We start from the raw sequence: 23,613 nt of genomic DNA, 5'->3' as shown, positions 1-23,613 counted from the left end.
GAATAGGCGGTCGTCGTTTGTTGTAAATTGTCCATCAAAAGTAGGTTCGGAGCACGTCGTGACTTTCTTACCTGATGAGGCGAAGTCACGGTATATTCGCCGTGAATCATCGTCGCGTCCGGCGGAAGTGGGCTCGGTTTCTGTTTCTTTTTTCGAGGTTTTCGCGTCGGCTTAGGAGTGACTATTCCCTCGGGATGAGCTTCGTGACTGAAGTCTTCTCCGTTAAAGGAGAACGGACTGCCGTAGGCTGGTGCTGGGGGTGGAAAATCTCGGTTCAAAACCAACTCAAAATGGGAAAACGGCGAAATATCGTACCTGCGTAATCCGTGTGAAGCACTTCACCGGACAGCGAAGGAGCCGAGTCCAAACTAGCGTCCTGATGATGGACCGTTTTTCCATGCCGGAGGATCTCCTCGCTGCTCATGTACTCCCCGGGTCTCACTTTCACCAGAAGATGAACCTCCGCCTGCGATTGTCCCGCTGAAAGGTAAACGCGAGATAAGTTTCAATTTACTTGAGATTCGGGATCTTTTACTCACCTATACAAGCGTAGACACCGTTGTCCGAGTAGCTCACGTCGACGATTCTCAGTGCGCCCTTTTTGCTGATCTTGTACTTCTTTGACTTCCTTAACTCCATTCTGTCCTTCGTCCAGATAATGTGAGCCCTGTAGAAACAAATGTATACGTATAACGATTGTAGCCATGATTCCACTTCAAAATTGACAACGGAATTTATCGGCGAATAGTTTTGCGGAGTTGCAGCTCACTTGTCAAATTTCTTTACTGGGCATCGGATCTTGACGATCGAAGTGCCGTGAAATACAATCGCTGTACCACCGATTCTGAGATCGACCTTTTCGCTCGGATCCGACTGACTGAACGTCGTATTCTTGCTCAAAATAACAGGCTGCGCATTCGAGTCCAGATCGTGACAGGCCCGAGTATTGCAAGGCCTTTGCTCGGCGGGCTTCTGCGTTACGCAAGCGGATTCTGGTCGTGGCTGCTGATGACCCTGCGCCATCACTTGTTCGCAGGCTACGTATCTCTTCTTCACACCACCCCCGCAAGTCTTGGAGCACTGAAACGCCGTCGCATCACTCGTAAATACTAACAATTCGATTCTTGAGATACAGGAGTTACATTTGTTAGTTAAGAAAAAATCCCCCTCACCTTCCCCCACTCTCCGACGCTCCATTTCACAGGGCAATCCAATATGTTGCAATACTGTCTATCCGGCGGCGGAGGCTGTGGGCACATGTTGTTGGGTACGTGGACCGTGTTTGCACCTCCCCTGGCAACCTCGTGTATGCACGTCACGTCACGCGTCTGAATTCCCAGCCCGCAGGGACTCATGCACGGTGCGAAGTCGCTGAAGTTCCATCTGAAATTGATAATCACCACGCGATTCGAACACTCGTTATAATCGTCTGCATTAATTCTTACTCGCAATCGAGTTCCCGCATACCTTGGTGGACAGGGATGATCGTTGCAGGTCCTGATTCGTGACTCAGGTTTTGTTTCCGGGGTGCAGAGATACGGTGTCACCACTCGAGCATCCGAGTCTCTGACGCAATTTATGATCAGCTCTTGAACGCCTGTAAAATCCGTGGCGACATTAAGGGGGGCTACAGCTTGGACGGTTTAAGATCGTATCTATTTTTGGGAGTTTTTTTTTGTTTTACTTTAAAGAAAATTAAAATACTTAGAGCAATTTGAGTTTGAGAGATCTGTTATTTTTAATTTCAAGAACGTTTTAGAATTTAACATTTGGGCTATGAGTTCGAAATCGAAAAGGTATTTTCAACTCAAAAAATTCTTCTACCTCTTACAAGTTGGACAGTGAAGTCAGTAGATGCGCCACCACAAAAGGCCTCGAGTTCAGAGTAGTTCGTTACTTATATGCGTCATGCGGCTATTTTGTTATTAATTTTAATGAAAAAATTCTAAAACGTTCTTGAAACTATAAATAATAAAACCCTCTAACTCAAATTGCTTTAAGTGTTTCCGTTTCCATTAGAACGAAAAAAAATCCTAAAACTAGATATGATTTTAGACCGTCCAAGCTGCATCCCCCACTTAATTCATGTTGTGTTTTTTGTTTTTCTTCATCTTCTCGTTTGCTCTAACTGCATCACATATCAATCAACTCACCGCCGAGACACGAGGCGCTGCAGTGAGTGTATCCGTTTTCTTTCCAAGAGTAGCTTGTGTGTGTCGCGCTGCCAGCTGCGACTCTAACGCTGCTCTCGTAGCTGCTGCCCCCTGATCCTCCCGAAGAGGATCTGTAGGTGTCGGTGAGGCTGGAGTCGGCGTAGCCGCTATCCCTGACGGTGTCCTGCATTCTGTGAGAAAGACTATTACCCAGAATCCCGCAGGGTTCGCGGACGCACTTTTCTATGTCGGCGGGCTTCGGTCCCGAGCATTGCCTGTCCGGTAACTTCGCTATCGTTCTGCTGAACTCGAGGAATATCTTGCAGTGCACTTCTCGACGTCGGATGCCCTCGCCGCAGGTCACCGAACACGGCGACCATTCCTCTGCAATGAATCTGTGAAAATGAAAATTACTTTTTTTTTTCCTCTCGACCAGTCTATCAGAGACTTCATGAGATTCGGCCTGATGGTATGAGTCTGTACCTCATTGCGCCTTTGAATGTCGGTACACAGAACACCACGTATATATGCTGATAGAATGAAGTCTGCATGTTGATAAATTGATACCGTTGACACGCGTTCATTGGGATATAGTGTATTACTGTGGGTGGAGCTCTGCGGGCCAGGCTCCACCAACCATTTCATTAATTAACTCTGGTTACAGACGACGAGTCTCGTGCTGCATCGCGATATGATATCGTTACTTTATTTACTTCCCACTCGAACCGTCGCGACCTCGTGCAAATCGAACCATCACATTTTTCAATGTTTGTCAAGTCCTCGGGTTCGTTTCGCAATTTCTTGCAATACTTACGACATTTGCAGAGTGAAGTAGTCATACTGCAGATAGACCACCAACTTTAATATACGTATGCGCTTTTAATTATTTATTTCGTACGGAATAGTTTAGGCGAGGTATCATTCGTATACTTTATTCTTCTTTCGTTAAAAAAAAATATCTAGTATCCGTAAAAGAAATAAACTTTGCGATAAGAAGCTGTAAACAAAGAGTATGGAAATCAAATCGGTATACGGTATACCTAGAGTGTAACCAGTCACATGCAAAGTAGATGGTGTATCCAGGCAGAACGGATCAAACAGAAATCTCTGACTGCACTACCGCTAACTATAAATTATAATAATTATAAATCAAAAGAAATATTTCTACTAAAATTTTTCACTACAGTAATTACATCGACAAACTGATTTTTCAACGAATATACTCACGTAGATTCGGAGGGAATCGGTTGGCCGATTAACTTCGCTGGTACAGGCGGTGGCGGATAGGGTTCCCTGAGAGGTCGCATAAACTCGTCTTCTGAAACGAAGGGTGATTCTTTGACAATTGAATAAAGTAACGAATACCGGTGACTTTATGGAAGCAATAGAAAAAAATTTCATACAGAACGGGAGAACAGAATAAATATGAAAGTTATTCGTTACTTTAATTCGGTTAGTATTTTTCACTGTGTAATGTTGAAAATGAGAGCTTTACCTATACTTGGAGTCGGACATACAACAGATCTACACTCCTGTTCCTCGTGCGGCTTTTCCAAGATGTCACAGTCCTTGGACACGCGTCCTTTGCCGTCCTTGCAGCTGACAAAACGCGTCCGGACTCCGGAACCGCAGGAAGCCGAACACTGCGTAAAAGGATAATTCAAATAACGTATTCTAACATTGCTGAAACGAGTTGGCGGTGGTGAGATATAAAAGTGTCGAGCCGGAATCCATGCAAGATTCAGCGATATCGGGGATTCGAAAAAGATGAAGAGTATCTCGCGCGCATACCTCCGCGCTTAAACCACGGGAACGGAATCAGGAATCCGTTCCTCGATGAAAGAATTTCCGGTCCGTTGGTCTTTCGACGGTGGCGTTAGCGGCACCAAGATCGAGATCGGGAAAGAGAAAGAGAAGGAGAACGAGAGGATGTAAGGGGAGTGGAAATAGGGAGGGTGAGGGTGAGGGACCAGGAACGGCTCTCTCGAATCTTCAATCTCAGCAGCCTCAAGTGCTTTCAGCTTGGCTCGGCCCACAAAAGCGAGGAATCTATCAATTCCTGTCTTTCTCGTCTTATACACTCGCGTTTCCCTACCGTCCCTCTCCTCACTCCGCGTGAGGTTCATTCGATCGTTCTCCTCGCCCCCGTAAGGTATATTACGATCGAATCATTACCGCCCACGCTTCAACAACGGGTATTCCCGCTTACCCTCTTAGACCGAGGCTCTGCCTGCCCCCCCCCCCCCCCCCCATTTGAAAACACTCCTGAAATCAGCCTCTCCTGCACCCAACCACCCAACCACCCACTAACCCACCCTCCCTACCTAACAAGGTACGTATGTATGTATGTATTCACTCATTCATCGGCGGAATGCATTGTATATCAATCAAGACAGACGCCTCGTTAATCATTGGAGGCTATGCGGATTTCGCGCTACGGATATGAAAGTCTGTGTAATCACTGTTGTGCACAGATGCAGGCACCAGCCTCTGCGGGCTTCTGTTCTTCGGGTTTTATCACGTTATCTCTGTGTTTACCTTCCTATAATATATCATAGCCGACTATACGCAGCAGCTGTCCATTCTCTAGTTTATTATACAGAATTATGGGGGTTGCATTGTCCATCGGGATACTTGCTGAAAGCAGTTCCCTCTCCCTCTCTCTTTATTCGAGATGCTGTTACTTTCGATAGCGGAATGAAAACGACCTGAACTCGCGCTCTTCATCGGGTGATTAATAACCTTCATGGTACGAAATTCTATCCGTGGACTTCGCGTGGCTTGTGCATGCGCTAATCAGCAACCGAGCATCTCTCTATGGTCCGTTGAAGTTCACGAAAGAAAAAACCATTTCAGGTAGTACTTAATTACGTAGGAAAAGAAATTAACGATCCTTGAAATTTTCGGAACTCTGTTCCTTCATTTGATTGAAAGTCGAATTATTCTCACCTCTGACCACTCGTTGGTTTCCCACATGGGGCAGGATATCGTGTTGCAGGTCTCTTGATGCCTTGGCCTGTGCGAACCGATGCACATGTGTTCGGGAAGCTGTGACAAATCATATCCGCAACCCTTTACTTCTCGTTCATTACAAAATGGATTCATGCCTCTGCGGTTCTGCGCTCGGAGAGTCGCGAGTGCACGATTAAAAAAGGCAAATAATTAAAAGTGATGGCGCTACATAGCGACACGACAAACGGGCGAAAAGGAGCTTCTTTGAACTTTGTACTTACTTTGGTGCTTGTTTCATTGCTCTCCTCCGAACAGAATACGGGTCTTGTTCTTGTTCCGCCGCCGCAGCTTGCGCTGCACTCGGTCCATTGTCCCGTTGTCCACCTTTGAGTGAAATAGTAGAGGGTGATTATGGGAAGGTGCAGGGTACGTATGCCGGTGTTAAGGTAGAACGGAGCGAGGTTAGCGCGAGATGGAAATTCTATACGAATTATTATTTTATCGTTTGTGCAGTTCTTCATTTCGGTTCTTCATGCTTTTTCTATTTTCTTTTCTTTGTTTTTTTTTTTCTTTTTTCCTCTTTTATACAACTCATTCATTATCGTCTTTTACTTCACTGTTCGGTTTGCTTGTCTTAAACTAACCGCGCGTACAAAACAATTATCTTTAATCACTGTAGGTCGGTAGGTTGTCTTTAAATGCAAAGTATATTGAAATGATGAATTATACTTGGTGTGAGAAAGAAAAAAAAAGGTCAGAGTACAAACGGGATCAAAATTCTTTTTCCCTTCTTGTTCTGTTATGTGATATGAAAAATTGCCGCAACGTTCGACATGCCTGATGATTTCAGCTCCGAACTGAAAATTTTTTCGGCGATTGCGCTTACCGATGTACAAAAAGTGTCGAGAAATGTTTTTCTTTCTTTTTTCGGTTTTTTCCCCTCTCAACTTCAAACGCGTGCAAGTCAAATTAATGGAATAGCGTAAAATCTGTAAATACTCGTAGTATACGTATAAAAGGTCGGGGGTCAACGGTGCGGCAAATAATTTTATAACCCTTTGGCTACCACATGACGTCCGTGGCATTAACGAAATTGCATTTCAAAACTGCCACCGGCTTTTCAGCCCCCCTCCCCCTACCTTCCCCTCCATTTCCCTCCTCCGCGACCACGAACAGATCAAAGGGTGAAAATTTGAAAGTCTTACGCGTGAGGGAGACCCTGCACTCATTCTCGTTGACAACGCTGCAGGTGTGCGCAGTGTATTACATGAATTGCACTATAGTTTTGTTTCACTTTTCACTCGCAAGGCTTTTTCTCTTCTTACTCGTTGGTGGCTGTGGCTCAGCCGTCTAGTCGCGAGCTTTTTCTATTCAAGCTTAATGGGTATCGCTACAGCTTAAAGCTGCTGCTACCCTCGTCTCGCCAATCCATAACTTTCAACAAGGTAGGCGCGACTGGGTTTGGTATATATGCCTTCATAACAGTTTTGTCTATTAAAGTCAGTTTAGTCGGACTCTAAGTCACAGAAAGTGATATAATAATTAGGTAAGTGTAACAGTTATTGACCCTTTTTGGTTGTATTTATCTGTTTGGTCTTTAGTTCTAAAATTAGAAAGAAAAAAAATTTGTTGCCTTTGACCCTCTATAGCAATTGATTTTAGTCATCGAGGAATAAAAGGGCCAATAATTGGGTCTGAACTGTCGATAGCCGGTACATTTATCGTAATATCGAAAAGGAGTTCGCGCCTAAGAATATTGTAAACTTTGTAGCATGATATTGAGAATTTTAAATTACTCAAGATTCGTCATTTTTTGTACTTACTCTGTAGTACATGGTTGATCGTTGCAGGCGACGAGGGATTTGTCCGGTTTTTCGTTTGCGTCACAATGAGAATCCATCACCTCTTCGTCGGTGCTTCTAGTCTTGCAGACGGCCATCGCCATTTTGAAACCTGTGTGCAATATCAGGATTTTTCGTTTCATTATTTATTTTCCGATTCAAGAATCCAAGCTCAGTCTCAAACAATAATCCTCTATGCCTTGGGTATACGGAATAACTTTTCCACAGTTATAATCTCGAGCATAAAGAATATTAATTCGTAAAACGTGTGCCGAATATCGATAAACGAGGTAAGGAATGATGGATCGAACGGCGGTGAAAATTCGCCAAGGGGGAATTTCTCCTCCTCTGGTTCCGTATAGATGCCAGGCAAACTATATCGGTGAAATATACGAGCCCGACCAGCAATTAGAATCTCAGGTTCGCGAGCACCGGCTGCCGCTGCTGTCACCTTGAGCTTTAGCAAATCCATTAGGTGAAAAGTAACGTGATAGTTATACATAATTTTTCTTGTAATCATTATTTAATTCCTTCCTTTCAACTCTTCATCCGGTAAGTAACAACCCTTGCAGTTGTCAAGTGTATCATCGTAAAATTAATTCCGAACTTGTACTGTAATATCGAATGCACTTACCTCCGCCGCAGGGCTTCGAGCAGACTGTTATCGGCACCAAAGCCCAGTAGTAAATCGGCCCGCACGTCGAACCATCCCCGCCGCAAACCCCGCAGGCGTCCGTCTTCTTGTTGCTTCCGATCCGGAGGTCGCAACCCACCTTCTGTAGGGACAGATAAAAGCTTGAGGTTAAGACCCGGCTTTCGACGCTCGTCAATCGTTCCTTGAACGGATACTCGATTTCCCATCCATATACCATTTCATTTCCTCCATTATACATATTATATAATATATATATATATATATATATATATATATCTAGCACGAGCTCATCGTTGTAAGGCAGTCTCCTCATCTCTTCGTATTGTACGAAAATGGTCAATCTTATTTCAAACTCCTTGTACGTTTATGAGACAGAGAAGATAAATAACCGGGGAATAAATAACGTTCTTGAAGAAGCTTGGAACCGTGTGTCTCAGCTGCGTATGTAGGTACGTTCCAGCTCGCATACGCCGCGTGCATGTGTGTATTGGCGGGTATGCGCGCTTATATTAGGTGGATATCACGAGAAAATTGGATCGCGTCACGTATGACCCAAGGAACGCGGCCCACCTGGTCGTTGGGGTTAAAAGCAGGCGGAACGTGGAGCTTTCAGGGAGACCCAAAGTATAAGGAGCTGGCAGATCTGTAGGAGGGATTGCAGAGAAGGGCGGACAAAAAATAGAAAGAAAAAAAGGAGGCTCCAGATGCCCCTTTTCTGATCCGAGGATCTATAGTATATGCGAAAACTTTACTTATTTATCAATTCCAAAGGGACACGCGTTTAAAAAATATACCGATGATACGTGAGAGCGGATAATAATACGTACATAAAGACACGCAAAAAAGTCTCCGGCCGATATTTTAAACTTTAAACAGCCTACCAACTGTACCTTTCTTTCATCCTTTTCCTCGATTCTGTCCTCTTCTTCTCCCGTATAAAATATATTCATCCTATATTTAAATATTTATACAGCTACCAGTATTAGATTCTCCGATCTCGTGCAACGAAATATATGTATATACAAAAGAAAAAGAAAAGAATAACAATCCGGAAGGATAGCCTCGGATTTGTTCATATTCTTCTCTTTGTTTCTTATTATTCTTTCTTACCCACTTCTCCAAATTTTTTCGTAAACTTTTCTCTCGTTCTTATTCGCACTTCCCTTTTATTCTTCCTCTTAATACTCCGCAGCGATCGTGCTCTCGACCTTTCGATAAAGAGTGGAGTCTCTGCTTTGACGCGGCGGCGGGCCGACCTGATTTGTCATTCAGGTTGCATGAGGAAGAGGTGGGACTTGTCTGAAGGGTAAGGGAGTACATTATTCATCCCTTATCCGAGAGCATGGGGAAGAGAGAATCTCTCTCTCGCAAACGGGAGGAGGGCGGGATATGAGAGAGAACAAAGGCTCTAGCTGGGTATTAAGTGCATTTGGTTGTCTCATGAATTTTTTTCCCCCCACTTCTTCCTCTTCCTTTTTTCACCCTTTCCACTTCCTCGCGCACACACGGTTTTTCACGGCTTACCAAACGTCACCGGATCGCGATCCGGGATACCTTTGAATATTTTACCTGCTTACCTTTCACCGTTCCCATCAAACCTCGACCTTTCCACCCCGGCTCACTTCCTCCAGCACGATCTCGCACGTATATTACGCGCTTACTTCCGGGACGAAATAGGCCGGTAAGCAATCTACTGATTAATTCATTAATTAATTAGCTCGTAGTTTTAACGAATTTCTCTCAACCGCTCGAAATAGCTCCGATAAACCTCGTGAATTTCGACTGGTGCATCTAGCTGCACTTCCAGTTGCTGTACACGTATGCGGTGGAATTCTTTAACGTCTTGTGACGAATTTCTAACTTCAAATAACACTTGGATACATCGAACGCCGATTTTAACCGTAGTGGTATTCAACGAAACCTCGATGTAATTTGATTATTATTCTCCACCAGCTGACTGGGTTATACAATATTATTCGATAAATTGACTAGGTACTTGCGAGCACTCCGAGGTGCTCTGCCGCAAGCAAATATAGACCTATCCCGAAGAAAAGCAACCTCGAGGATCGCGGTAAGTGGGTGAAGGGAGGAATGAAAGGCTGACTGGTGCCTGTGAGTAGGTATTGTTTCTTTTGTATCGAAATGAAATTAATGACTGCGCCTTCGGTTTCCCTCGCCTTGGTTACTTCGTACCCTGCTCCTCTAGCCACGCGGTTACACACGTACCTACATCACATACCCACGTATACCCACGCCTAGTTATATCATAGAGAGAAATTTGGTCGTCTATGGACGTGGCGTTTCCTTGATTCGGTTCGGTTAGCCTTCCTCGGTGTTAATAATGCAAGCTCGGAGACTTCTACCTTTCATTGAACTGCCAAAGTTTCAACATCCGTTCATCCGTCTTCCGTCGCACTCAGCTCGCAACTTTCTATAAGCTGTCAATACGTCCTTCCAGGCTAATCACTCTTATTTTTTCATCGGGAAATCATTCGTTTCCATTCTCGATAGTTTTTTTTACTTTCAAAACGCTTAACTTGAACTTAAGACAGTTTTTTCTCTTCGGATTTGGTTTAAAAAACTTATTACCTCCTGGGGTAATATACAGAACGACGTGGACATGGGTATAAAATTCCGTTTAATGTAGCATGCAACCGTTATATGGTGCAATTAGCCAAATGAGTTTAGTTGATCTTCAGGAGATGAGGGTGAATTTGCCGACCAAGGATGGGCGGTTGGCAGTCGGACAGAACGTCGAAACGTTTACTATGTACACCTATCTACGTACATGTAATATACCTACAGAGATATAGATACAGGTATACATCTGTCGTACCCTTGACAAGGCAGTTGAATGCTACGCCTCGCCGTGCAGCTAATAAGGCGCCTGAGAGCTTTTTCGGACAAAAGCTTTTATCGCTCTCTTGAGACTTTACGTTGGTGGCCTGATGTTGTCGATGTAGAATAGCTGAGGTACACGAGAATCCAAAGGGAGATGAAGAAATGAAAGAGAGAGATGGAAGGAGAAGGTTCGCAAGGACGCAGATACCTACGCGTGCACGGCTCTCAAGGATTAAATATCTCATTCTAACTATCAGGAGGCAATTAAATAGTTACAAGCGGGCTTGACACATCTGCACTAAGTAGTAGAATAAAAATATACCCTTCGTCCGTAAGACTCTAGGTAATTGAGTTATTAATTAGTCAAGCCCATAAGTTATGTACAGATATTATATGTCAGAATTATCTTCCATTGTCAGGGGTTGCTTTTGTTCTCTCCCTTATTCGCGGCTGGGTGTGTATTTTATTAATCCACCTTTCCGCGTCGAGGTGCCGGTTTGGGTATACGAAGGTGGTGGAATTCGGTTTTGCGAATTTGCGCCCTGCATCCTTTGTAACAATATATATATATGAATATAAATATATGCATGATACACCCTTAGATCAAAAGGTGGATTAACTCGAATCGCGATTCGTTTCAACTCCGAAAGACCATCTCTCGTCCTCTGCCTGCTCATAGCAGCTGCTTAATTGGTTTCATCCCCCGTGACTTGCGTCAGGTTCTACCACTGACAGGCCTTCGCCTTCTGACCGCAGCTTTACGGACGTATCCGTGTTCGTGTCGCGGTACCGCAGCCACCGCGAAAGATGGACAGACCTCGACGTACAGAGAGGATACCTACCTGCCGCAACACTCGGCAGCATTCGTTGTGCGGAGGAGTTTCACTCACGCAGACTACTGAAAAAAGCTCACCTACCTGCTATGCGGTATTTTCCCTAATGCAGCTCCGTAGAGTCTGCACATGAAACATTCGCGGGATTGCTAATTTGGGAGAGTGCGATGTCAGGGCGATGCAGTAAAATTGATCACGGATCACTTTTGTCAACTTGCAGAATTGCGTGCAGCAAGTCGACTACGCTGAATATTCTATCACGTGGATTTCGCGTGTGTTTTTTTTTTATGCGAAAACTGAAGGATCCACCTTAAAATCAGCTGCGAAAATACCACCAGACTCACCATGCACTCCCCGTTGATGCAGACGTCGTTGGTACCCGTTCGGCATCTGGTACCGTCCACCACCTTTTCCGCGAGCTGAACGACGACGAAATCGTCCGATTCCGATTCCTGGAGGACATTGTCGTCTCGTTGGAGAAGTTTATCGCTGATGATCATGTCCCCCGGGTCTTCATCCCGCCTCTGTTCGCCCCGGCAAATCAACGAACAGGGCCGGCTCGGGTCGTGATAAGGTGTCCATTTGAGAAGGCTTCCACTGTACGGCACCTCGTCAAAGGCTGAACACTGCTCCGCGCGAAAGTCGCTTCCTCCTTCGTCCTGCTTCTGACACAACTGTCGAAAATAATCAATTTGAATTTCTCTCCGCCTGTGGAGAAACGATACCAACGTCTAGGCGAACATTTCTATCGAATCATCGTTACGACTGAGAATGCAAATTGTTTTCCACATTCCTGGGCTTCTACTCTCCTCTTTACTACGAAAAATCTTATGAAACAGGTAACTTTTTTTTTACACAGGTATTGTATATTCTAACAGCAGATATTTCTACCTCATATTGCGTCTTAGACTCGCTCGGATGATTTTTGTTGTATCGCGTCATATACCTATACTTTTGGACGTGTAAATATACATGCGAGATCCGGATATGTACGCGTGTAGGTATATCCTGAAAAAACGTATATAACCAGTATCCCGCAAACAAGACTTAGGCAAGAATCTTCGCTGACGTTTATTGCTTACCAAAGCTTTTACTTTTCCTAACCGAAGGTGAGAGTTCCGCGAAGTAGAAAAGAAGAAAAAGAGACTTTCAAAACGCCGGAGGGATCAGCAGTAGGATCGCTCATAGTTGCCGTATTTTATCTATACGGTAATCCGGCGTGCACAGGTAACTCTTTCTTTCCTTGTTTGTTTTTTGTTTTTTGTCTTTGGTTTCTTATTCGAGTAACAATAAGTTGTTTATTTCAAACAGAGAAAAAATTATTCGACGAAACGTTAAAGTTTACTACATTCAGTCCTGCAGCTGCATAATGAGAGTTGCAATTCTCGACGCAATAACGACCACAACTTACGTATCCCAGGTTGAATGCAGTATGCACTGCAAATTGCATCGTAAGTGCAACGTGTGAAGTACGATCGTTACACAGTTGACTCACGTTTTCTTCGACTGTGTGCAAGAAATTATGCATATATAATATATAAGCACACTCGCTATCTGCACAAGTCCTGCTACTAAAGTTTTTGCTTTACCATCATGGACGCCCAGTGTTTCGTTCCGAGAATGTAGTCCACACCGGTTTTAAAATATTCGACCTTATCATCGATGAAGGAGACAAGGTAAACTAAACAACCTCCACCAGGCTAACAAAAAAAGATGCGATTGAACCAGCTTGTCGGAAGCAGATCGTATAGAAATAAACGATTATACCGAATCGAGGGTAAAACGATACATAGAGGGTACAGAACAACACCTCGAGAGCAAACGTCATTTAGTATGCTCCACCCCTGACCCCCTTCTCGGTATGACAAACCACGTAACGTTTGTATCGGTGGTAGTTGGCCGTGGTGGTTGGTGGTTGGTGGTTATCGTTGAGGGTTGCTAGCTGCGAATCGAGTTCGGGTCTCTCCCATTTCCGTGAGAGGAAAGAAGAGGATAGCGAGAGAGAGGGAGAGAATGAGCACCTTGCCGTAAGAGCGGCGTGTTATTTTACGGGCATTCAATTTTTTTTATTTTCTTTTATCTCTGCTTCTCCCGCCGGAATGGGGGGCGTGTTATCACAACGGAACTCGTGACTACCGGCGTTATGTATATATATATGTATATATACTTGTGTTCTTCAAGTGATGTGACTCGACGTCGAGAGAAACCAGCTGCCATGTTGGAGAACTTATGGCTCTCTCTCTCCTCTCTCCTCTCTCTCCTCATTGCCGCTTACCGTGACCTGCACCGTCTCTGATTGCGACGGCAATTTCCCATAAATAAATGCAACGTACGTTGTGCATTTCCCAGTTTTAGAATTTCCATTCAATCACTACCATGTTTCATCAATGGAATACCAAAGTCAAGTAAGTTTGATCTAGTGGACCTCCAACCTCTCACCTCTTAGCCAGGGGCTGCCGACGGCTGCAGGAGTCGGGGCGAAGGTGGTGGATCGCCGCAAACCGGTGGGCAGCTAAGGGTAGAAAGTGTATCTGGAGCGTTGAGGGTGGCGGTCGAAACCGCGAGGGATCCTGACCTCAAATAGAACAGCTGTTTGCGGGGGAAATTTGGCTAATTTTCTTCGGCTACCTAGCTTAGCGCGAGGAATTCTCTTGGAAAATTAATCCGTTCCGTTTCAGATTAGACAGATACCTTGGGTTTATACCAAACAGTTCTGTCTGATGGACGCATTTATGTCTCTCAATATTACGACGAGATGATAATCAATTATCACGGTATTCACGTACAGTAATTATTATGCCTCAGCATGGATCCCAATTTCAACACTAACCGGTGCACGGATTTTCGAATTGATTTTGATTTTTTTTCTGCAGAATATCGCCAAAATATTATTATTATAATTATTAAATTTTTTTCTATACTCTGCATTTTTTTTCCACTCGAGTTACGTGAACGGGTATAAATAAAGTCTGTGTAATTAAGACTGAATATTATTATTATTTTTTTTTTGGGTCAAGATATATGTATTTGATAATATAACGTGTAAAACATTTGATTCAATATGTAACAGTACGGTGTTGTGGTAGGTTGACTTAATTGGAATTCGATACGCAGTGTCGTTGTTATGTAATAACTCGCGTAGAATTTCCGCGTTGTTTGGAACTGATATTTGAAAATCTCTCAGGAGTTTAATTGTCCGCGTATCTGAGGGCTGACGAGGTTTCGGCTCAATTAAATTCGAGTCAAAACGAGGGAGGGACGAGCATAAATTTCCATCGAAGAACGCAGGCTCTTTGATGAATCCTGCTCTCCGGAATATTCCCTCATAATAAATTCTTCCTTGCTTCCTTTACTCGTCCGCTGCCAATGTCTGGGATTTTGATCGAGCAGCTTTTTGTATTTTAAAATCTTTCGCTGAATGAAAGCTTGTTCATTAACATTCTTTTCTTACGTCTCTCTATGTACCTGCATAAATTGAATTTCATACTAAATGAAAAAGTAAAAGAAACAAATATTCCTCGTATTCACAAGTTATTCACAATGCAGGCAAGTTGAAGAAAATTCTGTTAATTGTAGTCGGCGAACAAGCTGACGGGTGCAGGATATGCGGGGGTGGACGGGGTCGTCTTTCCGGCTGCGGTATATCGCAAGGTAACCGTCGTGTCGGTGGAGCTGCTTCAGAATTGTATAATCGAGTAAACAAATTAGAACAAACTTATTACCTAATTAGCGAATTAACGCGGTGGCAAATGTTTAACAACAAGCGGGTTTCGTCCTGGGTGATTAGAAAAGTTTGCACACTCGCTGCCACCGCTGGCGAGAAACTCTCCCCGCCCCTCTCCTCCCTCTCCTCCCTTCCCTTCCTCCCCTCGTCTCGTCTCGTTTCTTCTCTCCTTTTCGCTTCTCTCACCCTTCGTTTGGTGGCAAACGCGTCCCTCTCGCGCGTTAACCCGCAGGATATCAGAGGCAACGAAGGATCGCAAATCCGATCAGTGTTCCCGAAATTTTGCAAAGGGCATTTCTACGCTGGACCCTCTTCTGCATGGAGGATATTCAACAATCCCGGAACTTGTAACGAGAAACGTTTCCCAGTTAATTGCCCTCTGCGTCTGACGAGCGAACGAATCAAAGTTTCTAGACCCGGAAACGTCAGCAAACAAAAATTTGATTATCATCTCGTCTATGGGCCGTCATCGCAGCTCTACGACTCAACCTTTCGTCCTTGCATAGCGATAGGAATGGGAACCTTGAAGAAAATTTTATCAAAATTGCATTCGTCACGAGATGGTCACCCTGGAATTGGCAGATAATGACGAAAAAACAAGTGTCTGAATTATTTCAGATTTTGAGCTTCGTAGGAAAGGGTGCTGAAATCAATTTGAAATTGGACAAAAAAAAATTCTCCATTTAAAAAAGGGGAAGGAAGGGAAAAATTTTCCCTTTTCTATTAATTAAATAAAACGAATCAAACGATAGTTTCTAAAATTTTCAACTCGAGAATTGAGAAAATTGTTTTTTCAACTTTAAATTGATTTCTATATCAAGTTAGTAGATTCTACTTTTCTATCGCAATCCTAATTGCCCAGGTCCCCGTTTCCTGCAATAATTAACTAGAAACTGGGACATGGACAAAAAGTTCACCAGCCAATTAAGAGCTTTTATCAGAGAGCGCAGAGACGATTGGATCTGCAGGTGTAGCGTTAAACCGTTTATCATTGATCGAAGACAAGTCCGGAGCCGGTTGGCAGTCCTCGCATTTCGTCGGCCATGGTTTTTACAGCCCCCTGCGGATGATCGGTTCTGTATATGTACTCGCATCGCGTTGCGAAGACGAGAAACAAGAACGCGGTACTGCAAAATAGACGTGCGGTATGCCGCGAGAGCTAAGAAGTTGTCCAATTGCTTTATGCAAATTATCCGGCACCTCTAGCCTCCGCACCGCGATGTAGGTAATTGGTTCCCGACTTACGACCTACGAGTTCAAAACTGCTGCGTAAAAGTGGGTTTAGGTACGAGGTATGAGGTGTGTAGGCGCATATAACTTGTAATCCACCCTACAGGGCTATAGCCACCGTGCATGCTAGGCGCCTCATAATTAAGGTTGCAGAAGGGAGCTGATCCAGAAGAGGTGTACGTCGCTTAACCTTGGCTCGATATGCGGGGGCGGGTGGCAAAACGCGGGCCCATAAATCGGCAATCCTGCTGGATTTTCAGCCCGGAATTTATAGGCGAGAAGGTAAATTATTGTCGCTACCGACAGGTGGGCAAGACCGTAATTCAGGGCTTTCTCGTAGTTGACTAACTTTGGACAATTAATTTCCGGGCTACTGTGCGCGGGGAAAACTTAGTTTCCAGTTAATTCGCGGATTTGTAAGCCACCATCACCCAAGCCTCTACTCGAAGCCGTATAACGCTATTTTGATACGACGACGAACTACAGCAGTTGCCCTGCCCCCCCCCCCCCCCTCCCCCCCTTCATCCCTTCTCTGCTATTAAGTAAATATACCCAACTCTTGGTACTAAGTGTGTATGTCGCGACCGCGATAGGGAAACTGAAACGATGTCAAAGAATTTCCCGGTTATCATCGCCAAAACTATGACGCCTATCGTCTGTTTCTCCGCGGATAGTTTATGGGGTTCGTTGATCGGGTCGTGAGACATTTGTCGATCCATCCCATCAGCCGGAATTATGGATCGATCGACAATCGGAATTCTTGTAGACGTGCGATACTGAGAAGTCGCCGATTTTCTGACGTTTCGGTCAATCGCTGGCCTAGACGAGCGAAAGGATGGGGGGGAGGACGTATATATTGGATGTGACGTAATAAAAAGTTCAAAGATCGGTCGGGACAACGACGTTCGCCAGACCGGAGAAAATTGCCTATCAGCCGAAAATCGAGAGAGAGAGAGAGAGAGAGAGAGAGAGAGAGAGAAAGAAAGAAAGAAAAATAGTCGTGATCCAACAATACAAGGGCTTGCCTATCGTATCAGGATATAAGTGGTCTAATCCTGGAGACCTGTGTCTGGGGTCGTAGAAGGGAAGTCACTTTTCACGTCCATGCTGGAAATTTGAATTCTCCGTGTAGACGAGTTGAATCGCAGTTGGTATACATGATACGTATAATCGCTGTCGTTATCATCAACTTTGCAATTTATAATTCACCCAAGGGATTCCGTACGAGGTATATGGCGTGCGTTGATATTCGCTCAGGTATATTTCTCCGCTGGTAGGTATAGGCATGGCGGTATGTATGTAGGTGTATATAAATTTAGCAATTAGCGAGTTGCCACTCGGTGCTGTGGAGTTTAGCCGAGCCTGGTAATAACGCAAATATTAATCCATAGGTACCCTGTGTACATATAGGTGCTCGTGTACTACACACGCGAGTGCGCTTGGGTATGTGGAACCGAGGAACAATGCGGTGACTGCCTTCGCATTACACGCGAAATGCGTGCCGTTGACGTATAGTATATTCCCGTCGTCAATACTCGGTGTACAGTTCAATCAGAGAATTTCGTGCCCGCTGATTGACCGATCGATACCGGTAAGACGTCAGAATTCCTGATTCTCTTCAACTCGGCAAACGAGGCGATCGTTCGGTGGTGAGGTTAAAGTCATGCCCTGCTAAATTCGTTCATTGATTATAAAAAGTGTACGAATCGCTTGACACGCGCACTTTTGAAAATGGATGAAGGTCTATCCACCTACAATATGTTTTCCAAATTTTTCACAGCCAAACGGAGAATCTACCTTATACATTTAGATACTCTGGTACATACGATACACACGACAGCCACTGAGCAAAGAGCCGGTGGAATATAGCGTGCGGTATTTGTCATATCCCTGATTCTATCCAACGTACAGAGAGGCATTCCAGCTGGCAGAAACCTCCGGAGAGTGTGCAATGCGCTTGCTGCAGGTGACCTGACCTACATTCTCAATCGGGGACGAAATTCGGTAGAGACCGAGGTGTAAAAATTCTTAAACGTGATATACTATAGAGCTTACGTAATATACCGCGCCTCATCTTCTTCATTTCGTTCGGATACCTTGTAAAGTTACGGCTTAACAAGGTCGTAACCCGTGTTTATGTACTAGAGCTAGTTTACTATTCCGAGCGAATATCCAATCTGTCCTGCACTACGATCTTTCAGGAGATATAAGAGGAATATCCGGAATAATTTTTCAACGCGTGATGATTAATTGGAAAAAAAACGTCGTTTGACTAAAGTGGCAGGGTACTCACCTGGCCGTTGCACGTCTTGTAACGAACGGAACGTCCTCTGCAAGGCGGCCTCCGGCATCTCCTCTGTTGACGCGTTATACCGCCACCACAGTGTCTGTAATAACGAATATTGCGATTTATGTGATGAAGATGAAGAAAACGGAGGAACGAGCTTCGTTAGATTAATTTTAATATCTCACCTTGAACAGACCGACCACTTGGACCACGGAGACCATTCGCCCCAGTTGATACCCTGGAACATGAATTGAGAAAGAAATGACGATGAGCTTTTCAGGTCGGCGAGTGACCTTGCATGAGCGGATTCATACTCAGGGGGATTTGAAACTCGCCATGGCCATGGGGAGGAGGACGAACCGGGTTAGATACGAGACATGCCAAAGCTCAATAATTCACTACCAAACCCTCGTACTGACTGACGTCGGACGGCTGCATATTTAATAGACGTACAGAACACCCAGCAGGTCCGTGGATGAAGTAGGTTTGCGGGGGTAGCGAATGCCGAAGACGGGGACAGGAAGGGGAAGAGGAAAGAGGAGGGGAAGGGTCCTGGAACCTCGGGGCGTGGAAGATGGATGGGGGAGGGGTCTTAAGTCCTAATATGCCAGCTGACGGAGGTTTGACGTCGCTAACTGCCCGCTAAGTGAAAAATCTCGCAAACGTGCAGGTTCGATGTCACCGAACCCCGTACCTACAACCTATGATACGTCTTTTCTTATTTCCTCAGCCATTTACTACCTTCGCGCGTCTATATCCCCTGCAAAGTATACACGCGTTCTCTTTACCCGGGTAAACACGAAAAAAATCACAGGTTGTATCCGGAGTTTGAATCCATTACCAAGGTCAACAAGGTCGGAAAGGTTTCGCGATCGGGATGCGCTTTTGACGAAGGATCGACGAGAATGGTTGAGGAAAATGAACCGATAATCGTATCCCGATTTTTCAAAAAACTCGGGATAATTGTCTGGAGCTTTACGGGGATGTCGTGGACGTGTAATACGCGAGTCGCACATCGCTCTGGCGTGTGTGCGTGGGCGTGGAATAGATACCTACACCTATCAGGCTATATTGCCCCACGTAGGCTTACACGTGCCACGACGACGAACCCTCGTTACCTTCGTCGACACCGCCAACTTTTAACGAGACTAAAATTTATAGTTCTTCTTTTTCCCTTTTTCCACCATTCCTCTCTGCTTTATTTTTATTTCTACTTTCTCTCAGCTACTACGCGCATTGCTTTATTCTTTCCCCTAAACCGCCTCTTCGCAACCCGCATCAAGGGAGTCGTTAAGTCCTACCTTACCAACCCGACTTCTTGTTTATTTATCTTTTCACGTGATTAGGTTTTTGCGATCGACAAAAAATCTTCACCAGAATATTAAATCGTGCCTTTCGTACAAGTCGCATTAATCCGCTAATCTCTATTTTCTTTCTTAATCCAGTAATTGCTGTAAAATAAATAAAGCTCCATTTGCGGGTAAGTATTCCGCTCAGCGCTATTTTTCGATAAAGATTCGGACAGACTTGGAATCTTGATGATCGAATGACCCAGTGACTCGGGGTTTTGCCGTTTTGTTCCAGCATCTCGATAACTGATATCAATTTCGAATGGTACTTGAAATCGGTCCATGGAATATCTGCACATGTCACGCATAATATCTCTTCAGCACCGTTCACGTCACGATATTTCAAAATGAAAAGGCCAAAGAAAAAAAAATAATAATAACAAAGTATTGGCAATTCTTGTCTCCTCGGCTTCTCCTGTATTCTTCCGCATATTTGCTTTTCGCCCTGCGGCGAACTGCGTCGCTGTGCCATCGCGAATATTTCGATGGTAATAATTCGGGGCAAAGGTGAGAGAGATTCCGCGGAGGCAGTTCGACTGGTTACTGAATATACATCCCAATTCTCAACCAATCTAAAATCAATCTTGGTTCCTTCACTTAGGATCGGCGGGCGGTGAAAGGCGGCGAAGGAGGGTGATTTTCCGATCAGTTTTAAGCAGGATTGCAAAGCTGCATTATTCAAACCCCGCCCGTCTACGTATACCGCGACTTCCGCCTCCGCGTGTCGCTCCTTCTTCTTCTTCTTCTTCTTCTGCTTCTTCTTCTTCGCGACACCGCGCGTTCAACCCTGCAAATGTATACAGCTACACATCCGCCTATATTCGAGGCGCCTCCGAGGCAAACGCTGTGAGAATTTGTCTTCCTCCCTGCAGACCTGGGAGACAACCAATCGGATCCTCACCGCGCGACGAGAACATTAGACTCGCAAATTATTGAAAGCAACAGCCGGGGAGACAGACACTCTCTTTGCTAATGGAGACCTGGACCACTTTGGGTCTGTCTCTGGATTCCTATCTGACTCGGCGATTGAAAACCCTCCTGGTTCGAGCCAATATCTACGTATACATATACATTCGCGAGGATATTGCTCGCATACCCCGCACTGCATCTGTTTTTGCAAGCTTTAAGCCCTGAGTTTCAAACGAACATCTTTCAACGTTTCAGTCAAAGCATCCGAACACCTGATAAAACGTTGACATTTTTTTTTCCAACTTCATCCAGTCCCTCCTTTCCGTTCCCAGCATATTCGTTAACTTTGGAAATTCTTACGGAGAAAATGAAAATAATTCTCCATACATCTGGGAATTTCTCGTGACCGTTGCTCGAAACATTTGCAGATGCTTGGACTCATCCCTCCACCTTTGCGAGTAATCGATTATTGCCAAAGCATATAAGGTATATCACGCGATCTTCCTTCGACACGGAAAAGGTGAAGGAAAAAACATACCTATAAAAACAAAAAAGTAACACAGAATTGCTGGGAGATTTAGCGGTAGAATTCAATGCTATCTGATAAAGTATCGCCTCGATGTGCTCGGCATTTTATAAATCCACCCTTATACGTTAAATTACAAAGAGGTGAGGGCGCGATGGGAATGAAAAAGCAGAGAAAAAAAACAACATTTACTCCCGGCCACGCTTTGCTATTCTACGCTTGTCCAACCCCATATTGGACGAAATCAACTATCCCCACCAGGCCTGGGCTCGATTCCCCTCTGACTCTGAGGCCAGCACCTCTTTTCGTGAATTTTTCTCTGTCTACGCGAAGCGTCCGCGTGACTTTCTCCAGTCCACCCTGCACGCGGTTATTCTACCGCAACTTTGTTTTCATTTTTATCAATTCCATTTTTTCACTCCCCGCTTGTAGAGATACTTTTCAATAATTCCTTACGATATTGTGGCATGCTTCTCGTTGTAAACAAATGTCCGTCATAATTTCTGCACGACAAAGCAAGTCTTGGCTCGATGAAAAGTGATGCTGCTGAGATAAAAATAACTCAGACTTCGTGTATTGAAAATAATAATTATTCTACCATCGCGGTGATCGAGGGGCGCATCGTATCTCCAAAACTTCCGCTGCTGCTACTGCTGCTGCACACCCAGCTCATATAAAATACAAATTTTCATCCCTGCATCGTGTCGCGGGGCTCTTCAGGAGACACGCGGCATTGTCGGAGGGCGGTCAAGTGTGCGTTAAATACGAAAGACGATTCTTGGACCGAAGCGGTTTATGGGGCTGTAAAACCGCTTTCCTCGCCGACGATTTCTCCCCGAGCATCGCCTCACTTTTTCTCACCCCTCTTTTTAACGCGGAGGTGATTCACCGACCCTTTGATATCCGCAGATAAGGGCTATAAAATTTAAGTTTATGATTACCATCGATTTCGTCCCCCCTCCCTCATTCTCAACCTTATTCTACTTAATTTTCTTTTTCTCCTTCTTTCTCTGTATTATCCAGCACTTATCGCTTTTTACAGGTTTACGCACTTCGATGATGTTTGACGTTATATTACCCCTTGATATACGATTCGAGCACGGACTTCATTATTGGGCTCGAAGAGAGATGCCCGAAGGACGAGGAGAAGAAGAAATCGTGGGCAACAAAAACCTGGACAACGTCGTGAAATCTAAAATCGTGAGAAATATTTCTATACCGATTCTTATGATTTATTTACTCATCCTCCTCCTCCGCTTTTACGCAGCCTCGTCTTCCTGAACATTTCGAAACCCCTTGAATATACGCTTATTATACATATACATGTACACACGTATAATAAAAAAATAGATGCGCGGCTCGAGCGAGATTTTTTTAAAGATTTCTTTCCGGCTGCTTGCCTCTCGTGTATCGGCCAGCTGTTAAACCGAGATTTGTATATAATAAAAGTATAGGAGGGTATAAGTGCAGCGAGAAAGTTTATAGTCACGAACAAGACAAACGGTTTACGTCCACCGCGCGTGGTGAGATTTTTGCTTTTCCTTTTATATTTATTCCTCTCCTCATCGATACGGTGGTGATAAAATCAAGACGCGATGATCTCTTAACGCCGAGTCCTCCTCCTCCTCCTCCTCCTCCTCCTCCCCCAGCTTATACCATGTTACGATTTATCGTCACACGTTGGCATCCCTTCGATCGTACAATTTTCGTCCTCGTACGTTTCTCAATCCTCGTTCTCGCGTGACGCTCGACAGTTTGTTCGGCGGGTATTTTTACTGCACGATCGCAATTCTCAACGATCAACACCGCGTCTTGCCGCCGTCCGCGATCATTTCTCCTCGTCTCACTTACCCTGTCCTTTATTCACGACGTGTCTACGTATATGTATACCTATAAAAAGCCTATGCGATCTAGATATTTCATATTATAAAAGGTATTCGCGTGTAATATAAATCCTAGAGAAATGAGGAACAACATAAATTGAAGAAACTCTCAACCCTACAAAGAATATGTTATTTAATATTCTATACACATACATGTGTATAAAGAAAGAATTCAATCTTCCTATTCTGCAGTATCAATTGAATTTGAAGAGATGCAAAAAATTGTGTTGTACAAAGACGTGTCATAATTTTATTTATTTTCTGTTCCTCTATGCTTGTTTTTTATCCTCACTAAGAAAGAAAACAAAATCAAAATCGAGTGAAGAAGATACTCGTTCCGGTTTGAAACTGAAAAACAGCGTGAAAGGAAAAAACAAGGCTATCGAATAATTCAACTTGGCTCGATCAGCAAAGGGGTTCAGGTGATAGG

General features: G+C 44.4%; 1 protein-coding gene across 1 annotated transcript in view; it reads right to left on the bottom strand.

The window, feature by feature from the left end:
* The window catches only part of LOC124415069 (protein madd-4), an 85,531-nt gene that overhangs the window by 3,174 nt on the left and 58,744 nt on the right, over positions 1 to 23,613 (bottom strand). The window contains exons 3-18 of the mRNA XM_046896344.1: positions 18,702 to 18,754; positions 18,523 to 18,616; positions 11,620 to 11,949; positions 7,581 to 7,722; positions 6,929 to 7,058; positions 5,387 to 5,489; positions 5,103 to 5,201; positions 3,649 to 3,796; positions 3,381 to 3,471; positions 2,154 to 2,548; positions 1,468 to 1,597; positions 1,173 to 1,383; positions 770 to 1,080; positions 540 to 667; positions 316 to 480; positions 72 to 253 (exon numbers count right to left, since the gene is read on the bottom strand). Coding sequence (XP_046752300.1) covers positions 72 to 253; positions 316 to 480; positions 540 to 667; positions 770 to 1,080; positions 1,173 to 1,383; positions 1,468 to 1,597; positions 2,154 to 2,548; positions 3,381 to 3,471; positions 3,649 to 3,796; positions 5,103 to 5,201; positions 5,387 to 5,489; positions 6,929 to 7,058; positions 7,581 to 7,722; positions 11,620 to 11,949; positions 18,523 to 18,616; positions 18,702 to 18,754 — 2,712 coding nt within the window. The remainder of the gene's footprint in view (positions 1 to 71; positions 254 to 315; positions 481 to 539; positions 668 to 769; positions 1,081 to 1,172; positions 1,384 to 1,467; positions 1,598 to 2,153; positions 2,549 to 3,380; positions 3,472 to 3,648; positions 3,797 to 5,102; positions 5,202 to 5,386; positions 5,490 to 6,928; positions 7,059 to 7,580; positions 7,723 to 11,619; positions 11,950 to 18,522; positions 18,617 to 18,701; positions 18,755 to 23,613) is intronic.

Source organism: Diprion similis, chromosome 14, assembly GCF_021155765.1.
Source record: "Diprion similis isolate iyDipSimi1 chromosome 14, iyDipSimi1.1, whole genome shotgun sequence".
NCBI lineage: Eukaryota > Metazoa > Arthropoda > Insecta > Hymenoptera > Diprionidae > Diprion > Diprion similis.
The sequence above is the reverse complement of the archived record's forward strand: the minus strand, read 5'-3'. Positions and strand labels throughout refer to the sequence as shown.